The sequence below is a fragment of the Microtus oregoni genome, unplaced genomic scaffold, assembly GCF_018167655.1.
Source record: "Microtus oregoni isolate MIOR12 unplaced genomic scaffold, Mior012 000016F_ref0000370, whole genome shotgun sequence".
NCBI classification, from domain to species: Eukaryota; Metazoa; Chordata; class Mammalia; order Rodentia; family Cricetidae; genus Microtus; species Microtus oregoni.
The window spans coordinates 25,852,447-25,873,249 of record NW_024543075.1 but is presented as its reverse complement, the minus strand read 5'-3'; the positions used below and the strand labels follow the sequence as shown (position 1 = coordinate 25,873,249).

General features: G+C 44.4%; 1 protein-coding gene across 1 annotated transcript in view; it reads right to left on the bottom strand.

Annotated features, from left to right (window-relative positions):
• Positions 1–1,864: 1,864 nt before the first annotated feature.
• The window catches only part of Gpr139 (G protein-coupled receptor 139), a 39,950-nt gene continuing 21,011 nt past the window's right edge, over positions 1,865–20,803 (bottom strand). Inside the window, exon 2 of the mRNA XM_041666894.1 lies at positions 1,865–3,509. Coding sequence (XP_041522828.1) covers positions 2,575–3,509 — 935 coding nt within the window. The 3' untranslated portion in view covers positions 1,865–2,574. The remainder of the gene's footprint in view (positions 3,510–20,803) is intronic.

Below are 20,803 nucleotides of genomic sequence, written 5' to 3'. Positions count from 1 at the left end.
CTTAAAAGAGAAATTGAAAATGTAGTCAGAAAAGAGAGATGCTGCCATCCTACCTGGTAGAACCTCTACTGTTAAGAAAAGTAGTAAATGAGTGTCTGGGGAAAGCATTCCCAGGTGAAACACAGCTTTTAAGCAATTAATTGTTTTCAGTACAATTAAAACCACAGAGCAGACAGTGTTGAGAGTCAGACTAACTCTCCACCTTGTGTACGTCCTCAAAAAGGAATCGCTTGACTTTTAAATATATTGCACTTCGAATTGCTTATGTATAGCTCAAACTAACATTTCCAGAGCTATGCACTTTAAAAATAAATAAACACACGTATATAATACATATTCAGCATAGGTAGCCTTTGGTCAGTGTTTACTTATGGGGGTGCTGTGGAATTGGGTCATACACACAGCTAATGAACATACATTCAGTTGTACATGCTCGGGGGGAAAAGGAAGAAATGCAATTCAAGAGATGTGGGGGATTTTGCTCACATGTCACTGACTGAGCAAATGCTCTGGGGGGCAAGCGAGAAGGAAGCTAGGACTCTGCTGCTCCCTCACGTGGATAACTTCTGCAAACTCTTCAGGGGTCGTGGCTTGTTGCATCCAGGTCCCGATGTTCTCAGACACACCCCGATGATGCAACACGTTCCCTAAACACCAGCTGACTATTGTCATCAACCACAGTATCAGTAACCTGTCCCAACACTGGAGAAAAATGTAGCTTCTTAGGTGTTCAAAGGTCCTCCTTCCCAAGGGACTATGCACAGGAACCACGGCCCCATAAGGTCATTCTCTTTTGCATTGACTTTCGAGTCTAACCATAGGGTCTGGTGAGACTCTCCCATAAGCCGTTTTAAAGGGATAAAAACTAACACCATCAGGAACAATACAATCCCGAACCACACTGAGTTAGTACTGAAGGGCCTTGGCCAAAGTTTAGCACTTGTGTTGGCCCAGGGACCTTTTCATCCCATTCCATTGCTGAGGAACCCCTTAAGATGACAGAGACATGCCTTCCAACTCAGGGAGAAAATGCAATAAAAATCAAACCTATGGAACCAAGTGGTCCAGGTAACTATGTTTAATTTGGTCACCAAAATGTCATGCAGTTTCAAAATCATTTTGGAAGATTTCTTCCAAACCAGGAATGGGTTTAAATACTGGGAATCTGGAAAAGGGACACAAATAAAATGCAAAACAATAGGGACTCTAGCATGAATATTCCCTTTAAAGGGCACCACAGGCCCAGTTTAATATACTCATGTCTATATGTGTGCACTCTATGTCTGCACATAGACAGGGTAATTCTCAGGGCAACCCCTATCCACTGCATCCTAGATTTGTTCTTTCAAATCTAGGCAAAGGGAGGATAATAAGTTTTTTTTAATCACCTATGAAATGCATCTGAGTTTGATAACAGGCACCACCTGACTGAGTCACTTACAACAAAGGACAGACCAATAGTTGGCACAGTCACCCCTCCATGAAAGTTGTGTCTGTATTTAGGGTCTTCTACGGCCATGCCAGCTTGGGCTGTGGTGGGATCTAGGCAGCCCTTCTCAACAGAAGAGCTACAGTTTCTGACCCCTGGACTAGTATCTCCAGTTAAGGAGTCACTTCATGGAAAGCATTTGGCGAGGGCTTGAGCAAGCAAGGATGCAGGGCTAAGAACTTGACACACAGAAGGTGTCGCCGGGAAGTGTGTGCAGCGCTCTAGCAAGAAGTGATGTTGGATGCAAATATCACATACAGCTCACACAGGGATGAGTTGAAACAGAGGCAAGAGTGGGCTTGATTTTTTTGTTTTTCTGGGCTCAAGAATTCCTCCTTCCCCCTACACACCAGGCAGGGTCTTTGTTTTAGAGGAGACATAAAAAAGATCTACACATTATGGCAAATAGAAAACCACACCTTAGACGCCAGGTCTAAGAGACATAGTCATGTTTGTTTGGAACCTCCCCATAGACATTCCAGGGACAGTTTGGATGATATTTTACACTTCTCTCTCCCCACGCTGTCATTCTGCAGCCAGAGTTGCTAGGGTCACTGGGAGAACACAACCCTTTCTAGGACAAAGGGTATCTTGGAAAAAAAATCCCAAATCAGTCAATCCTGTTGGCTGCTGGAAATAGTATAGGGAATCAATGGGTAACCTCAACTCTTGGAAGAAGAGTATGGTTCAGCTACACACTGTGGTGGCTTGGTGGACCACAATTCGAGTGGTTGGTTCCTAGTAGCTGTAGATGGTACCAGCACTAACTACTCTACTGTGGTCTTTATTGGTCACGGTATTATGGCATTTATAACATTTATAACTGCCAATGGCATCTTTAAGCCAGCAGGCACCGTGACTACCTTTGTGAATTTGTGAAAATATAAGTGCACAAAGAAAAACAAGATGTATTCTCTCCTTTCTTCTCTTTCCTCTTCTCATCCTGCCAGTCTGAGAGCTGCTCAGTCTGTGGAGAGAGGAAATCAGGTTAGCACTCTTAAGGAGAGCTGTTCAAGCCAGAGCATGGGACAACCTCTCATCTGGAAACAGATTACACAAAAGGCACAAGTGCCAGCCCTATAGGGTCACGGGGACACTTTTATAGGCTTTCCATGTTTGTCGTACTGGTACACCAGCATCTTGATGCAGTGTGAGTTTGCTGGAGAGATCCAGGGACTACTTGTTATGGAAAAGTTATGGTTGGTGTAGAACTGCACAGGCTGCTTCTGGCACTTGAACAAGGCCTTGAGTGTAGCCGCTGCCATGGTGCGGAACCGCTTGCTGATAAAGCAGTAGAGGAAGAAGTTGATGGCTGTGTTCAGAAGGGCCAGCATGTTGGCAACATCCAGCATGATGTGAACCAGCCAAGGGTTCTGGATGGGCGATCCATAGAGGTGGTAGAGAATCATGATGATGCGGGGGGCCCAGAGGGTGGCAAAGATGGAAGTGATGGTGAACAAGATGGCAGTGGTCTTCCCTGTGGAATAGCCACGGAGGCGGAAGTTGCTCTTCCTCCTGAGCTTGTAGACAATGATTGAGTTCAAGATGAAGAAGATGGAGCAGGGCACCAGGTACACAGTGAAGCAGTGGATCCAGACAAGAACATGATGCATGGAGGTGCTGGTGTAGTCTTCAGTCCAGATGTTAGGCCACCAGTAGTAGGGGATGCTGGTCAGGAAGCAGGTGATGTAAACACTCACAATGACTTTTCGGGTCCTGGCTGGGTAGGAAACGGTGTGGTATTTGAGTGGGTGACAGACAGCGATATATCTGTCAACAGTTAAGGGGACTGTAATCCAAATGGAGGTGTGGATGGAGGAGAACTCCAGCACTTCTATAATCTTGTCAGGGATCTGGGGCATCTGCACGCTCAGAATGAAGTCTTCTAACAGGAAATCCACGAAGACGATGAAAAAGAGTACCAAGATGTCGGCAGCAGCAAGTGCCAGCAGATAGTTGTAGGAGGACTTCTGTCTTCTGGCCACTAGTTGAGAGAGGATGATGACTGTCAAGATATTCGCTGTGGAGATAAGAGAATCAAGGTCAAACCTAAGGCAGAGTTGACTGTTGGCTACTGGCGAGGGCCTGGGCTTGAGGTTTCTAGGGTGCTCCAATACATGCCAAAGGATCAAATGGGTGCTTCTGTGGGACACTCAGCATCACAAATCATACCTCAGATGGACATCTGGATACAATTTGAATATATACTCATGTACCTCCTGCAGCTGTGAGAGGTGATGTGGTTATCACCCAACTATAGGTGTGAAACTGGATCCCTGAGTGCTCAGGACACTCGGTGTTGCATCCCTGAATTCTCATTGTTTGTCTGACTGACTTGTGGAAATTTGGGTGTGATGGTTAATATTGATCACCAACTTGGCAGGATCTAGGATCGCCCAGGAGACAAGCCTACAGACGTATCTGTGAAGGAGAACTTGACTGAATTTATTGAGATGGGAAGGCCCACCCTAAAAGTGGTGGCACTGTTCCTTTGACTAGAATCCTGGACCAAATACAAAGGAAAAAGCTAGCTAAGCATAAGCGTTCATCTCTCTCTACTTTCCAACTGTGGACACAATGTGACCAGCAGTCTCTTGCTTCCGCTGCCATGACTTTCCCTCCATGACAGGTTGGACCCTCAAAGTGTGGGCCAAAAGCAAACCCTTCCTCCCTCCAGTTGTCTTTTTTTTTTTCAGGCAATTTATTACAGCAACAAGACAAGTGAGTGATTCAATGGGGCTAGGAAGCCTTTGCCTCCAAGGTGCCTGAGCTGCACACCTTCCTTGTTGTGGGGTTGGGAACAGAACCCAAGATTTTTGCATATTGACAAATGCCCTGCCACTTGGCTACATCTTCAGCAGCATGACTCTTAAGAACTTTCATTACACTTATATTCTAGGACCTTCTTTTCAGTGCTTTTAAGGGATGACCTGCATATCAATTTTAAACTGATTTTTGGAGCAAGTGATCAACATACATTGTGCGTACTTAAAAACAATAACAAAAAAGGAAATTTCTCTTCTTCTTCTGTTCTCTAATCATCCCATTTTTTTCCCTTAGGATCACCATAGCCAATACATAATTGATATACATATATGCCCAATTTATCACACATATAATATTTATACAATAGCAAAGTATTCTTGTTCCTAGGGTTAGATGGGTGTTTAAAACACACACACACACACACACACACACACACACACACACACACACACTCACAATCCCCAATCAGTTTTATAAATATGGATCTCCCAGAATAAGATGCATTTAGAAAGGCATTATGGAATAATTCAAAAGCAATAAGTTACCCTGTAGATGATATCTGAAAGTTGTTTAGATAAAACTGATTCTCATTCATTTTTACAATTCAAACTTTTTTGCATTCATATTCTACAATCCTGACACTGTCAATCTTGCTTTGCAAATGAGGGTCTCTGAGAGCTTATGTCCTTTGTCTGAGGTGTAAGAACAGAGCCAGAATCTGATCTTCTCCCTTTCCTCCCTCTCCTCCTCCCTTCCCCCTTTCTACCCCTCCCCTACCTGTTACCTTTCTTCCTCCCACTTCTTATACCTCAGGAGTCATTTCAAACATTACCTGAGACTGATATGGTGGTGTGTGCCTATAACCCAACCCTAGTACGAGGGAGGCTAAAGCAAGGGTACTGACAAGAGCTCAGGGCTATCCAGGACTGCACGGCAATACCCTGCACCCAAACATGAGGCAAACCATATAACAGTTCATATATAGAACCTTTTTTTTATTGTTGTTGTTTTTTGAGGCAGGGTTTCTTTGTGTAACAGCCCCAGCTCTGTAAACCAGGCTGGTTTTGAACTCACAGAAATCCTCCTGTCTTTACCTTCCATGTGCTGGGATTAAAGGCATGTGCCACCACTGCCTGGCCTAGAACCCTCTTACAACAAGTGCACACACAGAGCATGGTGAACTTGTTATAAAATTAAAGGAATTTGAACATTTTCATATATTTGGTTCATTCCTTTATAAGGGAGGAATGATGATGTAGGTAGAGGTGAAGCCTGTCTTGAAATAGCTCCAGTGCCATTGTTTTCTCTCCAGGGGAACTGGAGTCTGTGCCCAGGGTGATGTTCGTCTGCTGTTTCTCTTCCACACTAACATTATTCTAGCCTATCCCATTCTCTCTTTTTGGTAGTCAGCAGTATGTTTTTGAGACTTAGCCATGTTAATACTTGGACTTCTAGTTTATTCATGTGAACAACTATATAGAATTATATCAACTTAGTACAATGTGGTGGTTTAAAAGAAAATGGCCCCCAAAGGGAGTGGCACTATTAGGAGGTATGACTTGTAGGAGCAGGTATGGCCTTGTTGGAGGAAGTGTGTCACTGTGGGGGAAGGCTTTGAGGTGTCTTTTGCTCAAGTTTCACTCAGTGTGACACTCAGTCCACTTCCTGTTGCCTTCTAATGAAGATGCAGCCAGTATTATGCTCCCTGCCATGATGATAATGAAATGAACCTCTGAACTGTAAATTGCCACCTCAATTAAATGCTTTCTTTATAAGAGTTGCCGTGATCATGGTGCCTCTTCACAGCAATCGAAATCCTAATTAAGACATACAATTACATATTACATATAGTTTTGTATTTCTATCTCCCCACAGAACTTTTGAATTTATTCCAGGATTGTTCTATTATGAGCATGATAGTTCATGTCTCAGGATGACTCTCACTGAAAAGCACGTCCATGTGAGAGCTTTCTGGGTAGTGCATACAGAAGTACATTTATGTTTTAGAATGTGTAGTTGTGGTCATACTTCTGCTTGCAGCAATCAGACACCTGACAAGAAGTAACTTAACTGAAAATGGTTCATTTTAGTTCACAGTTTAAGGCACAGCAGTGAGAGCATGAGGTGGCAGATCACATCGTGTCCGCAGTCAGGAAGCAGAGAGGCAACAGATGTATGGCTGGCTATCAGGCATTAAGGCCTGCCCCCAAGGGACTCGCTCCCTTCAGTAAGGCTCTGTCTCCTACAGATGCCACAACTTTCCATGCCGCAGACTGACTGGGGATCAAATGTTGAAACACACGAGCCAGGAGTGTGCATCTTCTATATTAGATATTGAGAACTAATTGGAAAGTGGTTTTACTAATCCAAACTCCCAACGGCTGAATGTGCAAAGTCTAGCTCAGCTGTTCCACATCCTATCAGGAGCTTGGAGGGCCGACCAGCATCCTGGTCAAGTCTGTGCCATTCTAGCTCTTACCTGAAGCACTCAGAAATAACGGAGTGCTGGTTATATTAGCCAGGCTTCAAACCTCAGTCCTGCAAATTTTCATTTAATGATACTTATTCCAAAGGGGTGGGGACCCCCTGGGTACCCGATAGAGACCAATGGTGAGTGTGTACTCCGTGAAGACCCTACCTCAGAAAATACCGCCTTTAAGATAAACAGTTTGTATTTATAGATTGGGTATCCCAAAAGTTTGTGCACCCAGTGACATTTTTAAGAACCCATGAGTTGTGTGCAGGGAGGAGATGGTAAGTGAAACAGATGTTATCTATTTGCTTTAATCTATCTTAGCATTTACAAGGAGAGAAAAACATTCACCAAACTTTAGAAGAAGCTGCATAACTTCAGGTTATAGTGTGTGATAGGAAAGAGTGGCTGGGAGCAGAGACCAGAAAACACATTTCTAGGGGGTGGGGCTGTACAAGCTGAGATCAAGGGACAAACAAAGACGTAAATGTTGCTGTAGAATATTATCTTAAAAAATGTGTTACATTTGCTTATGCTATGGAACATTTGTTTAATGATGCAAAAATGTGTTGTATTCTTTTATGTTACATTTGTTCAACTCCATGAAGTTGTGTTACTTTGCCTGTCTAAGACATCAGATTGGTCAAATTAAGAGCCGAATGGCCAATATCAAGGCTGGAGAAAGGATAGGATGGGATGGCATGCAGAGAGAATAACTAGGAGAAATCAGGGAGGAAAGACCAAGGAGCAAGAAAAGGAGGAGGACATCAGGGACCAGCAACCCAGTTAGACAGCAAGACACGGAGAAAGAAATAAAGAAAGGTATACAGAAATAGAGAAGGATAAAAGCCCAGAGACAAATGGTAGATGGGATAATAAGTTAAAAAAAAAGCTGGCTAGAAATAAGCCAATCTGAGGTTAGGCATCTATAAGAAAGAATAAGCCTCCATGCGTGATTTATTAGGGAGATAGGTTGTGGGTACCCCAAAAGAGCTAAGAGCAAAAGAACCAAAGAGTGAAAAACAACCAATAACAGGCAAACGGGGAAAACATGTGGGAGGAGAAGACATTTCAATAAAGGAAACAACATGTGCAAAGGCCCAGCGGCGGGAATACATGAAGTCCTGGGTTTATCAAGGCAAAGGACGCTTATATTGATTTGTGCTTGCTCTGTAAGTATTTTGCATTTAGCAGCTCTCTTTTATTAAACAGCTTTCTTGTGTTCTCTTGAAAAGCATTTCAAAATGTTTTATTCATTCGGAAATCCTCTCACCAAGTATTTAGCATCTATATTTGCAGGCAATGACCCGTGTATGGGCTGAAGGTGGGCACAAATTGGTGCTGCAGATGTCAGGGTCTCTGCTCAGAGTGTGGAAATAGTCTGCAAATGGCTACATGCTGAAGAGACAAATGAGAACGCACACCGTGGGCTCAGGGAAACTGGCAAGCAGACGTCGAGTGGAAGGCAAAGTTTGGAAAGGACACCTGGGCCAAAGGGCTGCCTTGTGGTCCGTGCTTGCCCCGACTTAATCTCATACAATTCGAGTTCCCTAGGAATCAGACCATAGGTTCTGATGACATTGGGGGCACAATAGCCAAGTCTGCGGGGGGCTGGAGTGGGACTTCCCTGGGGTTCCATCCTTGCTCTGTTACTGGTTCATAGATTTGGGGGCAAGTTTACTCAATCACTTTGTGCTTTAGTTTCCTTCTTTATAAAATGAGACTAATGAGAACATTCACTTCATGAGGCTGATCGCAGATGGAAGAATAATTAAACTAGACTGTGTCACAAAAAGAACAGTACCCAACATTCGGCAAATGCTTGGTGACTGTGAGATGGGTTTTTTTTTTTTTTTTGTTCATTCACTAGTTTGCTCAAAGCTAGACGTTGCATGGAGTGCTGAAGACATGGGGATTAACAAAATGGACCGGTTTATTTCTATCATGGGGACAACAGAGTCTAAGAAGACTAAATAAGCTAATGGACAAATGAATGCACAGCAACGCACAAGAGAATCCCAGCTCATGACACCATGTAGAGTAAAGGCAAGGGATGGGAAGTGACATTGGAGCTCAGTCAAGTGAGAACAGAGAGTCCACCATGATGGAGAAGGGATTCTAGGCAGCGAGCATGGCATGTTCAAAGGTTTGGGAATGAAGCAGGTATGTTCAAAGAACAAAATGAGAATAGCCTGTCATTGTATTGATGAGGAAACTGAGGCTGGACATTTGGATTAGTTCTCCAAAGAAACCAAGCAAGTGAAGAAACCAGGAAGGCGTTCTAGCTCTTTGTGACTTTGCCCCACACTAAACTCTTCATTTTCTCCCTCTGTCCTTCCTTCTGGCCTCCTTCCATTGGTGTGTGGTTTGGTACATGTGGTAGATGCATGTAAGTGTTTGGGTGCATGCCCGTGTAAAGCGTGAGAGAGCTAGAGCAGCTTATTTTGAATCTTCTGCTGTCTGTTCTTCCCTATTGCCTTGAGGTAGGAACTGAACTACACGCTGTCCATTTCAGCTATGCTGACTGGATGGGGAGCTCTGGGGACCCATCTGTCTCCTCCCCAGAGTGCTATGGTTATAGGCACTGCAGCTATATGTGACCATTTATTTTTATGTGTGTGCTAGGGGTATGAACTCTCATGCTGCAGAGTAAAAGCTCTTACGCATTGAGCCATCTACTTGGCCCCTACTTTGCTGAGTTTTGGCCATAGGCCAGTCATTCAAATTTACAAAATTTATCTTGTAAATTCAAATTTACAAAAGTTATCTTGTCACTTCTCACAATGTCTCTTTACTCATTGAGCAGTGCCCACATTTTCTCTATTCTTGTGGCCTCCATAAGTATCAGGAGGCAGGGATAGATAAATTCCAGCGTCTCCCTAGGAAATGTTCTGTAGAATGACTTTGCCCCTGCCTCTTCCTCCCCAGATGAACCCAGTCTCAAGCAAGGTGCTAAAAATTCTCCAAACTGAAATACTGCAAAAATATTCGAGCCTCACCTTAATGAATGCTTTAAGTCAAGCAAGCCATCAAAGTCAACAAAATTGCCAGGTATTCATACTTGACATTTCCTAAAGTTTCTAGTAATTGCCTCTCTTGAGAAACTAATCCTTGACACTGAGTTTCTCGTTTCTTTTGTGTGAGCAGAGAGAGCAGCCCAATCCCAGGCTAATATCAGAGACACTTAGGAGACCTTGAGGTGAACTTGGGGGAACTGACGGGAACTGCGTATTGATTTTCTAGAAAGGCAATGGGAAGGTAGGGACATCAACTCTTATGACTTGATGTTGCTTTAACTTCCCGAATGAAACAAGTCCATCATTTCTACTGTCACGCATTTTCCCACAGAGGGAAAGTGGAGCCGGTGTGCCTTTGCCAGGGGTGAACAAGAGAGACCCCGATCACCACTGCCTGAAACTGCGCTTCACAGATTTTCTCTAAGACCAACTGGCTTGGGGTTCTGTTTGATCTTGGTGCCATTGGATGGCTCTAGGTCTCAGGGAACCGAAGGTCCCTGCTTTGGGATTGAAGAGCATCTCTGATACTCCTTGGAGGATTCTTTCCCTCCATGTGCAGCTTACAGTCCTCTGACCTGAGAAGATTTGGAGAGTGGAAGGGAGAACAGGGCCATGCTGGTTGTCAGGCCATCCCACCTACTGGTCTACTGGCTGTGGAGAAAGGACCAAGGTCTTCCAGAGATGTTTTTGGTGTCTGCAATGACCACCATGCCCCTGTAGGTTCCTTGGAAGACAGCGGGATGGGGAGACAGAACACTGGAGTTCTGAGTTTATTTCTTGTAGTTTGCTGGTTTTTCCAATTTATATCTTTAACAATTAATTTTTCAGTGACTTAATTATCCTAGCGTATAATAACAACTAACACTTATTCTTTCAACATTTACTATGCACTGGGCATTTCATAATATCTCTATTAATCTTAACAAACCTGTGAGGGCAATAGTATTATTTGAGAGCTTTGAGACTCAGAGAGGTTAAGTCCCTTGTTGATGACACACAGCTAAAGGGTGGGGAGCCAGATGTCACTAGACATTTGGTATCCGAGCTTATATGTCTAATTAATACATTATAGACAGGTAGGGTGGAGAAGATGGCTGAGTTGGTAAAAGAACTAGCTGTACAAGCGTAGAGTTCAGGTTCCCAGCACCCTTGTAAAAAGCCAGCTGTGCCTGCATGTGTCTTTAATTACAGCATGATGGGTGATGGGGGAGACAGGAGGACTGCTGGAGCTAGCTGGCCATAAGCTAGCTAAAGGAAGGCAAGTCTCAAGTGAGTATGGAACAGCACAAGGGGAGGTCCTGAAGGACAGCCACTATCTTCTTCAGTCTCCACGAGTTCCTATGCCTGTGTACTTTTACACAGTGTGCACATATAACGCAGACATGCACACTGAAAAAGAAACTAGATAAAGTCTATCATCACCTCACCATCGCAATAATATGGCAGCTAGTCTCTCCAATGGCCCCCAATAAACCAAATCCCCTGGTGTCTATGTCCATATAGACGCCTTGGCTTGAGCTTGTCCTGTGATATTGACCTCAGATGATGTTCGGAAGACTTTGCGTGGCTGTTGACACTATGTCATAAAGGAGCTTTTGAACACCTGTTTGGGGACCATGGGTCCTTCTGGAAGCCCAGTTTTTATTTTATCCATGTCACTTGGAGAAGCCATGTGCAAGGACTCTTAACATCAGTGGTCACCTATGGAACAAGCCTCCATCTTTGGTGCTCAGGTCTATAGAGCTCCAGGCAATTGCATCTAGACCTGTTCCATGGAGCTTTATCTGCCCACAGCCCGTGACAGGTAGCCATAAATCTCAGCTTTGAGCTTCCATGCCATGGAGGTTTTTAATTCTGCAATAGATAGGCAGAGCAGGTGTTTGCTAGTGTCTCCAGGATGTTTACACATAAGATAATAACATAATTAGTAATAACGATTAGTGCCACAAGATGGGAGGATACAGCAACACCACTGCTCAACTTGAACATTTTCAGTTAGAGATAGGTCCTAGAGTTCATTTTTCTCCAGGTCTATAAGACATATGACTCATCCTTCTGTTGTTGGATGCTGTTTATTACCATTATTGCTTGGGGCGAGGGAGGATCAGCATGGTGCTTCCTTAAATATTTCGTGTGTTTATGCAAGGTGAATCCCACTAAACATAGATGTTGGTTTAAAGAATAATACCCCATCCTCTTGTCTCCTTTTCCTTCCCTCCTACAGGCAGCTAAGAGACTTTGTAAGGAGAAGATATCAAGCCGCAGCTATATAAAGACTAGGTTAGATACCGAGAAGAACTTTTTGGAAGCCACAGTGATTATGTGAAGGCCGGGGCACTGTAGACACTGCTGTCCCATCCACGTAGCTCTCAAAAATTAGGGGGAAAATTTATAGAGAGAATTGCTCTTCTGGGCTAATTAAATTCCTGGCCTAACCTTTCACAAATCCCGTTGCTCTCCATCCTAAATTACATTCTTGTGAATTTCCAGAGACGCAGCACCCCCCTCTTTCTGCCACCACTTAAACACACCCCCAGTTGTCTATCTCTTGTGTGAGGAGTGTCAGCTTTTGTTCCAGGCTGGCCTCTGACATTTGGGCCTGCTCTGGTGGTGTGATTGCCTGCTCCTCAGGATTCCCAAGATTGGGTTCTTAGGAAGAGCAATCATGCAGCTTCCTGGGTGGGAAGCTGATATTGACCTTGCTCAGAGCTGGTGAGGTGAGCAGTTGGAAGTCAATGCTGGGTATTCTACCCTTCTCCTCACTGATACTGATATTCTCTATCTTTTTGTGGGGGTGTATGGGGTATTGGGGAGAAAAGAAAATGTAAGATGCTTGTGAGACTTTGTTTTCAGGGTCTGGGGAAGGTGTTTGGAGGTTTCCAGTATTCTGCTCTGGACTCCGATAGGGGTCTTTACAAGAGAAGTAGAACAAGAACTCCCAAGAGTAGTTGTCCCATCTTTTATCTCTAGTCCCAAATGTGGCCAGTGGCCATCTTTGTTTCTCATGATTCCACTTCTTCCCAGTCAAGAACTCTGGGAAGCAGAGCTTTTTTCTGTGTTGGTTATGAGGAACATACAATTAACTGGGGATCAGGAAAGAAACAGTTGGGAATGAAACCTCCCCCCAAGGGCTAGACAACTTTGGGGAACAGCTTTCCATTCTCCAGGAAAGACTCTGAGAGGTAAAGTGACCTTGTTCTCTCTCTGCAGGCAGTACCTCACCCAAAATACCAGGACCCATAAGAATCTTAGAGGATCAGGGAGTAGACTGCCTACAATTAAACCCCAACAGAAAGGTTTCTGTAATGCTGAGTGTCCTAACCCTGGAGCTTTAGTCTCAACTGTGAAATGGGTATCCTAGCTGTGAGACCCCTCTTAGCTTGTTGTGAGGTTGCATGAAACAATGTATGCATGACATTTGGCATATTTCCTGACACAGAGTAAACACTGAAGCAAGTAGCTATTGGTGCCTGCTAAAACCCAGCCAGTTGGTATCAGTTAACAGTCACAGAGCACATACAAGAGTCCAGACGTGTGCTGGATGCAGAGATAAGTAGGTGAGTTAAAGTGCTCAAGGGAGGAAGAAGGGAAGAGTTGGAGCATCCCTTGGGAACCTTCCTTAGGGAAGATTCTGTTTCCCTGGACCATTGCTTCTAATCTCAGCCACCAATTGTAGCTGATGCAACCTCTGTCCTCTTTTGCTTATGCTCTTGGTAGAGAACATTGATGATTATCTATAGAATTAAGCCCTTAAGAGCTATCACTGGGTAGCGACTCACTTAACTATTGTGTCCTATGATACAATATTTTTTCTTTAAAAAAAATGTTCCTGGAGGGAAGTAATAGCTAAGGAAGCTGTCAGAAGTTGATGCTGTTAGAGGAGGGAGATGCAGCTCCTGAAAGACACCTTGACCCCTACACATACAGGCAGCACTAAGTGGATTTGGCAGGTTTAAAAAGAGAGGGAACATATGAGGTTGGGAGGGTAAAGCGATTGTATGGAGATGGGGGAACTGGAGGGGAGAGGAATAGGCAATGGATTTGATCAAAACACATATGCAAGTATGAAATTATCCATAAAATGCAAAAACAGTTCTTATCTTAGAAGCTCTTAATTTTATTTTTATAGTTTCTTCTATTTATTATGTTCTTTTCTATTATTTTCTTTGTGGATATGATACACTTACATACCAGTAACATTTTAACTCTTAGATGGATTATTTCCCCAACCCATGTTTCTACTTCCTTTGCTTCTATTTTTATACATGGGAAGTTTCATCTGAAATCTTTTGGTAGTGGCTACCTGGCCACCATGCTGAAAGTATTCTTTCAGCTACAGCTAAGCTCAGTGGGAGGGACAAAGATGTATTTGTGATGTCTGCCAAGGCAGAAGAGATGCTATAGATTTGGCGGGTGGATCTTGAGTGTGGGATCCATACTGTAACCTCCCTGGCTTGCCCCTAGAAATGAAGCGGTGGTTTCTTGTGTAGAGTAGACTGACAAGTCTCCCTCTGTGGATGAATAGGCAGCAAGAGCAAAGATGGCTGCTGTCCCGGGAAAGGTTGACTCAGGGCATTGGAGCAGTGAGTCAGCATCCATGCTGCAGACAGGAGTCCGTCCTGCCAATCAATTGACCTTCTCTTGACAGCAGAATTGGTTTTGACTTTTTGACTAGGGCCAACTTCCTTGGGTAACCATGGAAACTTTAGATTTAGATCACAAAGCCATGTTCAAGGCAGCCAACAGACCCAAAAGATTCCAAATGATTCTTCTGTGTGTGCTAATGTCTATTGAGGACCTACTGTGTGTTGATGGCTTTGTATAGATAAGATGGTTTTATGAAATTTATTGATGAATGTTCTTACCTAGGAAGTTATAAACATAGTTAATTTTTTTGTAAATTTATTAAAACTTTATTATAAAGAAATTGCAGAAAAAACTCAACACTGCAGTGAAATTAAACAGTCTAGGGGTCTCATAGGAACATTATTTTTTCACTTAGAGCAGTGGTAAATGTTTGCTTATGAAGTAAGTCCAGCTTATTTGAGAAGAGACTTGATACATGGGAAACTGTAGGAAAATGACAATACAGGTAGAATTCAGGCCCTGGTCTCCGTGGACAAAGGAGAAGCCTGATATTCAGAGAGAAGATGCCACCTGGTCAAGACAGCACAGCTGGAAAAATGAAGAAGCATCTTGCAAGCACTTGCTGGTGCCATCCTGGGTCAAGTTCTGAACGGAGTGATGGATGCAGCTGTGCCTTCTCATCTCTGGGAGTCTGTCAAAAAGACAGATGGGGCAGGGCCTTACAGGCACCAGTCTTGGGCAGGCAGGTGGCTATGCAGTAATCACCAAGTGGAGAGTTACCAGAATGGCTAGGACATTCACAATGAGAGACAATGTGCACACGTTTGGACTTTGGCGTATCTGGTTGATCTCCTAAATCCTCAGTTGTTAAAACTCAACATTTTTGTCAATTATTTGAGATTTGATGAAAAAGATTTAAAACATAAAATATATGCATCTCTTTGCCTTCATCTTCTCTTTTAACTATTCTCTCTATCCTCCCATCCAACTTTGAGATTTTTTTTTTTTAATTTCTACCATCAAGTCTAGTTAGTGTTGCCTAGTTAGTTGTGGAAGTAGGGCCTGACTTTATGTAATCAATCTGCCAGAGATTATATTATTAGAGAAAACTGACTTTCCCTCACCCAGCTGTTTTGAAATGCCAACAGCTCCTTAGTTACTAGAGGTATCTCTATGCTGGGACTTCGTCTGGCTTGAGCTTGCTGAGGTCTTGCCTGTGCTGTCACAATCTCTGTGAGTGCCTGCCCTACTGCATCCAGAAAACAGTTTCCTCCAAGTTTTCCACCACCTTTGACTCTTACAAATCTCTCTGTCCTCTCTTCTGTTGAGATTCCTGAGCCCTGTGTGCTTGTGTGTGTGTGCATGCATGTGTGTGTGTGTCTGTCTGTCTATGTGTGTGTGTGTGTGTGTGTGTGTGTGTGTGTATGTCTGTGTCTCTGTATGTGATGCTTCATTTAGAGCTGAGTACTCTTTGGAGTACTTTTGATCTCTTAATCTCTGAGCATTAGAGCAGCTGAGGGTCTGAGTTAGTTGCTGTCTACTGCAAGGGGAAGATTCTCTAATGAGGGTTGAGAGGTGCTCTGATCTGTGGTATCATAGTTCACATGGAGGGAGGATATGGGTTTCATTGGCCCATGCAGAAAAATAGTCAACACCATGGGCCAAAGAGACCACGAGACAGGAGATGTGAAGATCTCTGTCTTCTTCTCAGTAGCTAACAGTTACAGAATGCCAGGTACTGAACTTCTTCACATGCAATGACTGTAATATGACACATTCTCTAATATTATACTATCCTATCATATTAGTTTGTTTTTTCTCATCATGGTGACCAAACACCTTTAACAAAGAAGTTAAAGGAAGGATGCTTTGTTTTGGCTCATGGTTTCAAAGTGTTCAGTCCATCATGAACCCTGGCAAGCATGGCAAGCCAGAAAACAGAGCAAGACAAGAAACAGTCCCAAGAAGCCACTTCGAATGATCTCCTCCATGTAGCTGGAGGCCACCTCTTGAAGTTTCCAGAGACTCCCTGGATAGTATCATTATTTGGGGAAGAAGTGTTTAGGTTATGAACAGACAGGGGATATTGCACATTCAAACTGGAACACCAATAGGAAGGGGCTCTGTCACAATATGTTTCACTCAGTGCCTTTCAACTTTACGAAGGGGCAAAGATGATTATGCATTCAGCGGGAGCCATACTTTAAGGTCTGAATTTGGATAATTTTATGGTCTAGTGATTTGAAATACAATCTTGTCTTTTAATGCTGAGGCCTGACAACACCCACAGCTCTCAGGCAGGCCTGGTACTGTGAAGAAACACAGCCAAGGAAGTCAGTGCTGTGCTAGGTTGATAAGAGAAGTCTCTGGATTGGCTGTATTAACCCATTACCAGCTTCCCATAGCTTCAGCTTACTGTGGGTGTCTCAGGTCTATCAGAATGTAACACCATTGTAAGCAGAGGATCATTTGCATTTAGCACTCAATACATACTAATAGAGTGGGTAAGATTTTCATCCGCTTCAAGATAAAAACTGCAAAGGTCTGGAAATCTAATGCCCCAGCCAGCTTTCTCGTCCTCCGACACGAATCCTACAAGAGTTGGGCAAAGCTGAGACATTTAAAATAGTGGGTCCCAAGGGCTGGAGAGTTTGCCTAGCACGTTTATCCCAGCATCCAGAAAGCCTCTCTTTATTGAGTACTTATTGTATGCATCTCACCTGCTGAAGGTTTAATATGTATTGAATTTAGCCCTCATAACATGAGATGGATACCATAACTATCTCTGTTTTAAAGATGAGAATATGGAGGCTCAGAAGGGTTAGGTAACTTTCAAAAGTCAATCAACAAGAGTGTGCTGAACCCTGAATTCAAACACAATATATGAGACCCAAAAGTCCCTTGTTCATATGCTTTTTAATCAACTTAGGAAAATGGGCCATTATGTATATATAATTAGTCCACTTTGTCTTTATTTCCCTTTTAGGTTGGAAGTATACATCAGCAAACGTGTGTGTGCCATGAGAGAGTTGAGGGAAGAATGCCTTTCAGAGGAGCCATATGGCCTTTGGGGACCCCTGGGAATAGAAGGAGGAGGAGAGGATAAAGGGGTTTCTGGATCTAATGACTTTCACGAACTCCACTGCACATGACTGAGATGACCCCATTGTCTCTCTCGGTACCTAGTGATGTTCCCCACTGGCCACTCTCCATGGCACTCGTCCCATGAGTTCGCTTTCTGCCTACCCTGCCCATCTGCTCCAGCTGGTGTCTGCCTTGGGCAGAGGGTGGTCATTTATTCTTTTGCTATTTTGCAGACCCAGGGCGATGGTCACTGGGTGCCAGGGGACTAACAGGAAGTCAAAGGCTTCCGGGCTGTTCATCTGGAGTTCACTGGGGTGTCAGAGGCTAATTGTGGCTCTGCTTGGGGTGTCGCTGTTTGATTAAACATCTTGAGCTAAGCACTATTCATCCAATGGTTGCCAGGGGTACGTATTTTTAGCAGTGGGCAAATAGCTTATCAATTGTGCATATAAAATGCAGCCAAGAGAAAGCCATCAATTTCTGTGACCCTGCCTTGTTCTTCTATGAAGACAAGGACAAAAGAAGCAGTAAACAATGTTGGTATTCACATACCCACTTAACAATCCTTTCCTGATCTGCCTACCATGCAACAGGCACTGTAGCCGAGACGAGGATGCAATGGAGGACAGACACACAGTACTCCCTGTCAGCAGGGATCTCATATCCTACGCTGGTCTGTAGGGCTGTGTTCTGCTACCCACCAGCTCTGTGGCCCCGGATAAGTCACATGTCTCTGGACTTGCTTCTCTCATTTGAGGGGGCATATGTTGAACATGTGTCTTGTGCTGTTCATGTACTGAGGACAGAAAGGACACTGAGCATGCAGCAAGTGTGGCTCGAGAGATACAGTCATTTTTCTGGCTCATGGTCAGGGTCCAGGGAAGCCTTAGAGGCCATGGAGGCAGATGGAGGCAGAGTCAAAAGTCCCAGAACAGCCTGAGCAAAGGCATGAATGTGTGACCATGAGAAGCACGCGCAGTAAAGAGGAGCATGAGGAACACAGGAAAACTAAAGTTCTCCAGTCGCTGACTCAGGCTGTCTTTCTAGCCTTAAGGCTATGGCTCTCAGGGGCCGCTTCCTGAAGACAGCTCACTGCCCAACAACCAAGGCTGTGTGTAGACTGCAGCCATCCGTCCGACTTCAAACCCCAGCTGTTTTCGAGGTTTGCATCCAGCATCCTCAATAGCAGAGACATTAGGGGGAAAATGATCCGGTGTGAACATGCTGCTTTAGACTCCTGTTTCAGACATTGCAAGAGCTGACCCCGAGGGCCATGGATGGACCCCATCTTCATGGCAGAGAAAGACACTCAAGGGCTACTGGCATTATCCCAGAAAGGCACATGTGACAAGTAGAAATGGGGAGCCTCGACCACTTTCTGTCTGTGTGATTCGGGGCCATGGCTCCAACTTCTCTGTGCTTTAGTTTGCCCACGGGTGAGACAAAGAACGATGCGGTACTCGGAAGCTTTTGTGACGATCTCATGGATCACACAACACCGGGACAGTGCCTACAGCAGTGCCCGGCACCACAATGTGTGTACATGGCTATTAGACAGGTAAACAGGTTCAAATCAGACTTAGCAGGGCCAATTTGCTGATAATTATTAACGTGATACCAATTTTTGGTGCTCGGTCAGTGCTCTCTGCAGACACCCAGACGATCTGGTGTGTTGGGAACGCACTGGAAAGTTTCCAAGGGTTCCAGTGGGAAGCGAATTGAGTGACTCAATCAAATGGGCCGGTGACTGGTTGGAAATTAAGTCGATTTGTGTTTGATAGGGATCTTCTTGAGGCCATAATTTTCTAATCCAAAGGATCCAGTTTAACCTAGCACTCTTCCTCTATGCAAAGAAAAAGAACATCTTCCTGCCGGACTACTGAGAAGGATGAGGGAGTTTAGCACATGCGCAGACGCTGTACCGTGCCCGGAGTGCAAGACCTTCAGTTATGGGCTTCCTTTCCCTGCGAGTGTGAGTATCCTTTCTGGTACAGCAAACATTCTGAAAGTGGGAACATGGAGATCATTGATTCTGAAACCAACAAGTTAGATCGTGTTTGCTGAGCCTTACTTTTGGGATCCCGGCTAAGTTTCTTCAACAAGCTGCACCTCAACGTCCTTCATCTGTAAAACGGGGATGGCAACACCTACCTTTCAGGGTTTTTTTTTTTTTTTTTGTGTGTGTGTGTGTGTGTCAATTAGATGATTTGACACCGTTGAAGTGCTTAGAAGTGGTTCTGGTTATTCCATTGGGTGAGGGAGAGCTCGTGTTTTTCCTACGACACTCTGGCAAGCCTCTTTGCTGTGCCTTCAACACAGAGGCTGGCTCTGCTTTGCTTCCAGGCCTTCACTGTGAGCTACTGTGTCTTAGCAGGCCTGAGGCTCCGAGTCGGGTGGAAAGTCAGACAGATACTCAGAAATGTGCGCCACGGCAGCAGAAGACAGTGTGTGGCGGAACTGCTTCCAAAGGGAGAAGATATCGGACCCCAGGACGATGAAAAGATCCTGGAGGAGGAGCCGTAACTGCAGCAGTAAGGAGGAGGGGCCAACTAAATGGACTGCCTTTTTTTCAGATTGGCTATTTCATGCCCAGGTTAGGATTTGAGCTTCATTTGAAAATCAGATGGGAAGGACCACGGAGATGGCTCAGCTGGTAAAGTTCTAGCTGGCCCTCAGTCCTCCTGACCTGAGTTCCACTCACAGAACCCATATAAAGAGCTGGTTGGGGTGGTGAGTGCCTGTGATACCAGCACTCCTGTGGCAAGATGGGAGGCAAAGAGAGGAGAATTGCCTGGACACCTGTGGACCACAAGCCTAACGTAAGCAGTGCAAGCAACAGAAACAACGAAAGAGACCCTGCCATGAGGTGGAAGGCAAGGATGTTGGGATACCAAAAAGTTGTTCTCCGGCCTCCAAGCGACACACAGGAACTCATATATGCACAAAATTAATACATTACAAAGAGAAGAAAACCAGAAGGGCAGGTCATGCTGACAGCACACTTCCATGTAGCGTTACCTTCCAGCTCAAGCTGTCCTCATCAGGCTTCTTATATATGACATCTTTTCCCCTTTCTTGGGGGAGGGGGTGGGAGAAGAGAGGAAGGGAGAGACAGAAACAGAGATAGAGACAGAGAGACAGTGGCTGGGAAAGAAGCGGAAACAGTTCTTCACTTCAGTGGTCTTGCAGCCACTGGAGGGGCTTTATCTTAAGGCAATGGGGAGCCATAAAAACGTTTTGAGTATTAACGTGTTTACTAAGTATAAAGCTTATTTGTATCAAACCCCAGGTATTTCTGAAGGGTAATGAGGTGTGTGTGTGTGTGTGTGTGTGTGTGTGTGTGTGTAGCAGAGGTTCTGTTACGCATATCAATGAAGCCGGTGAATA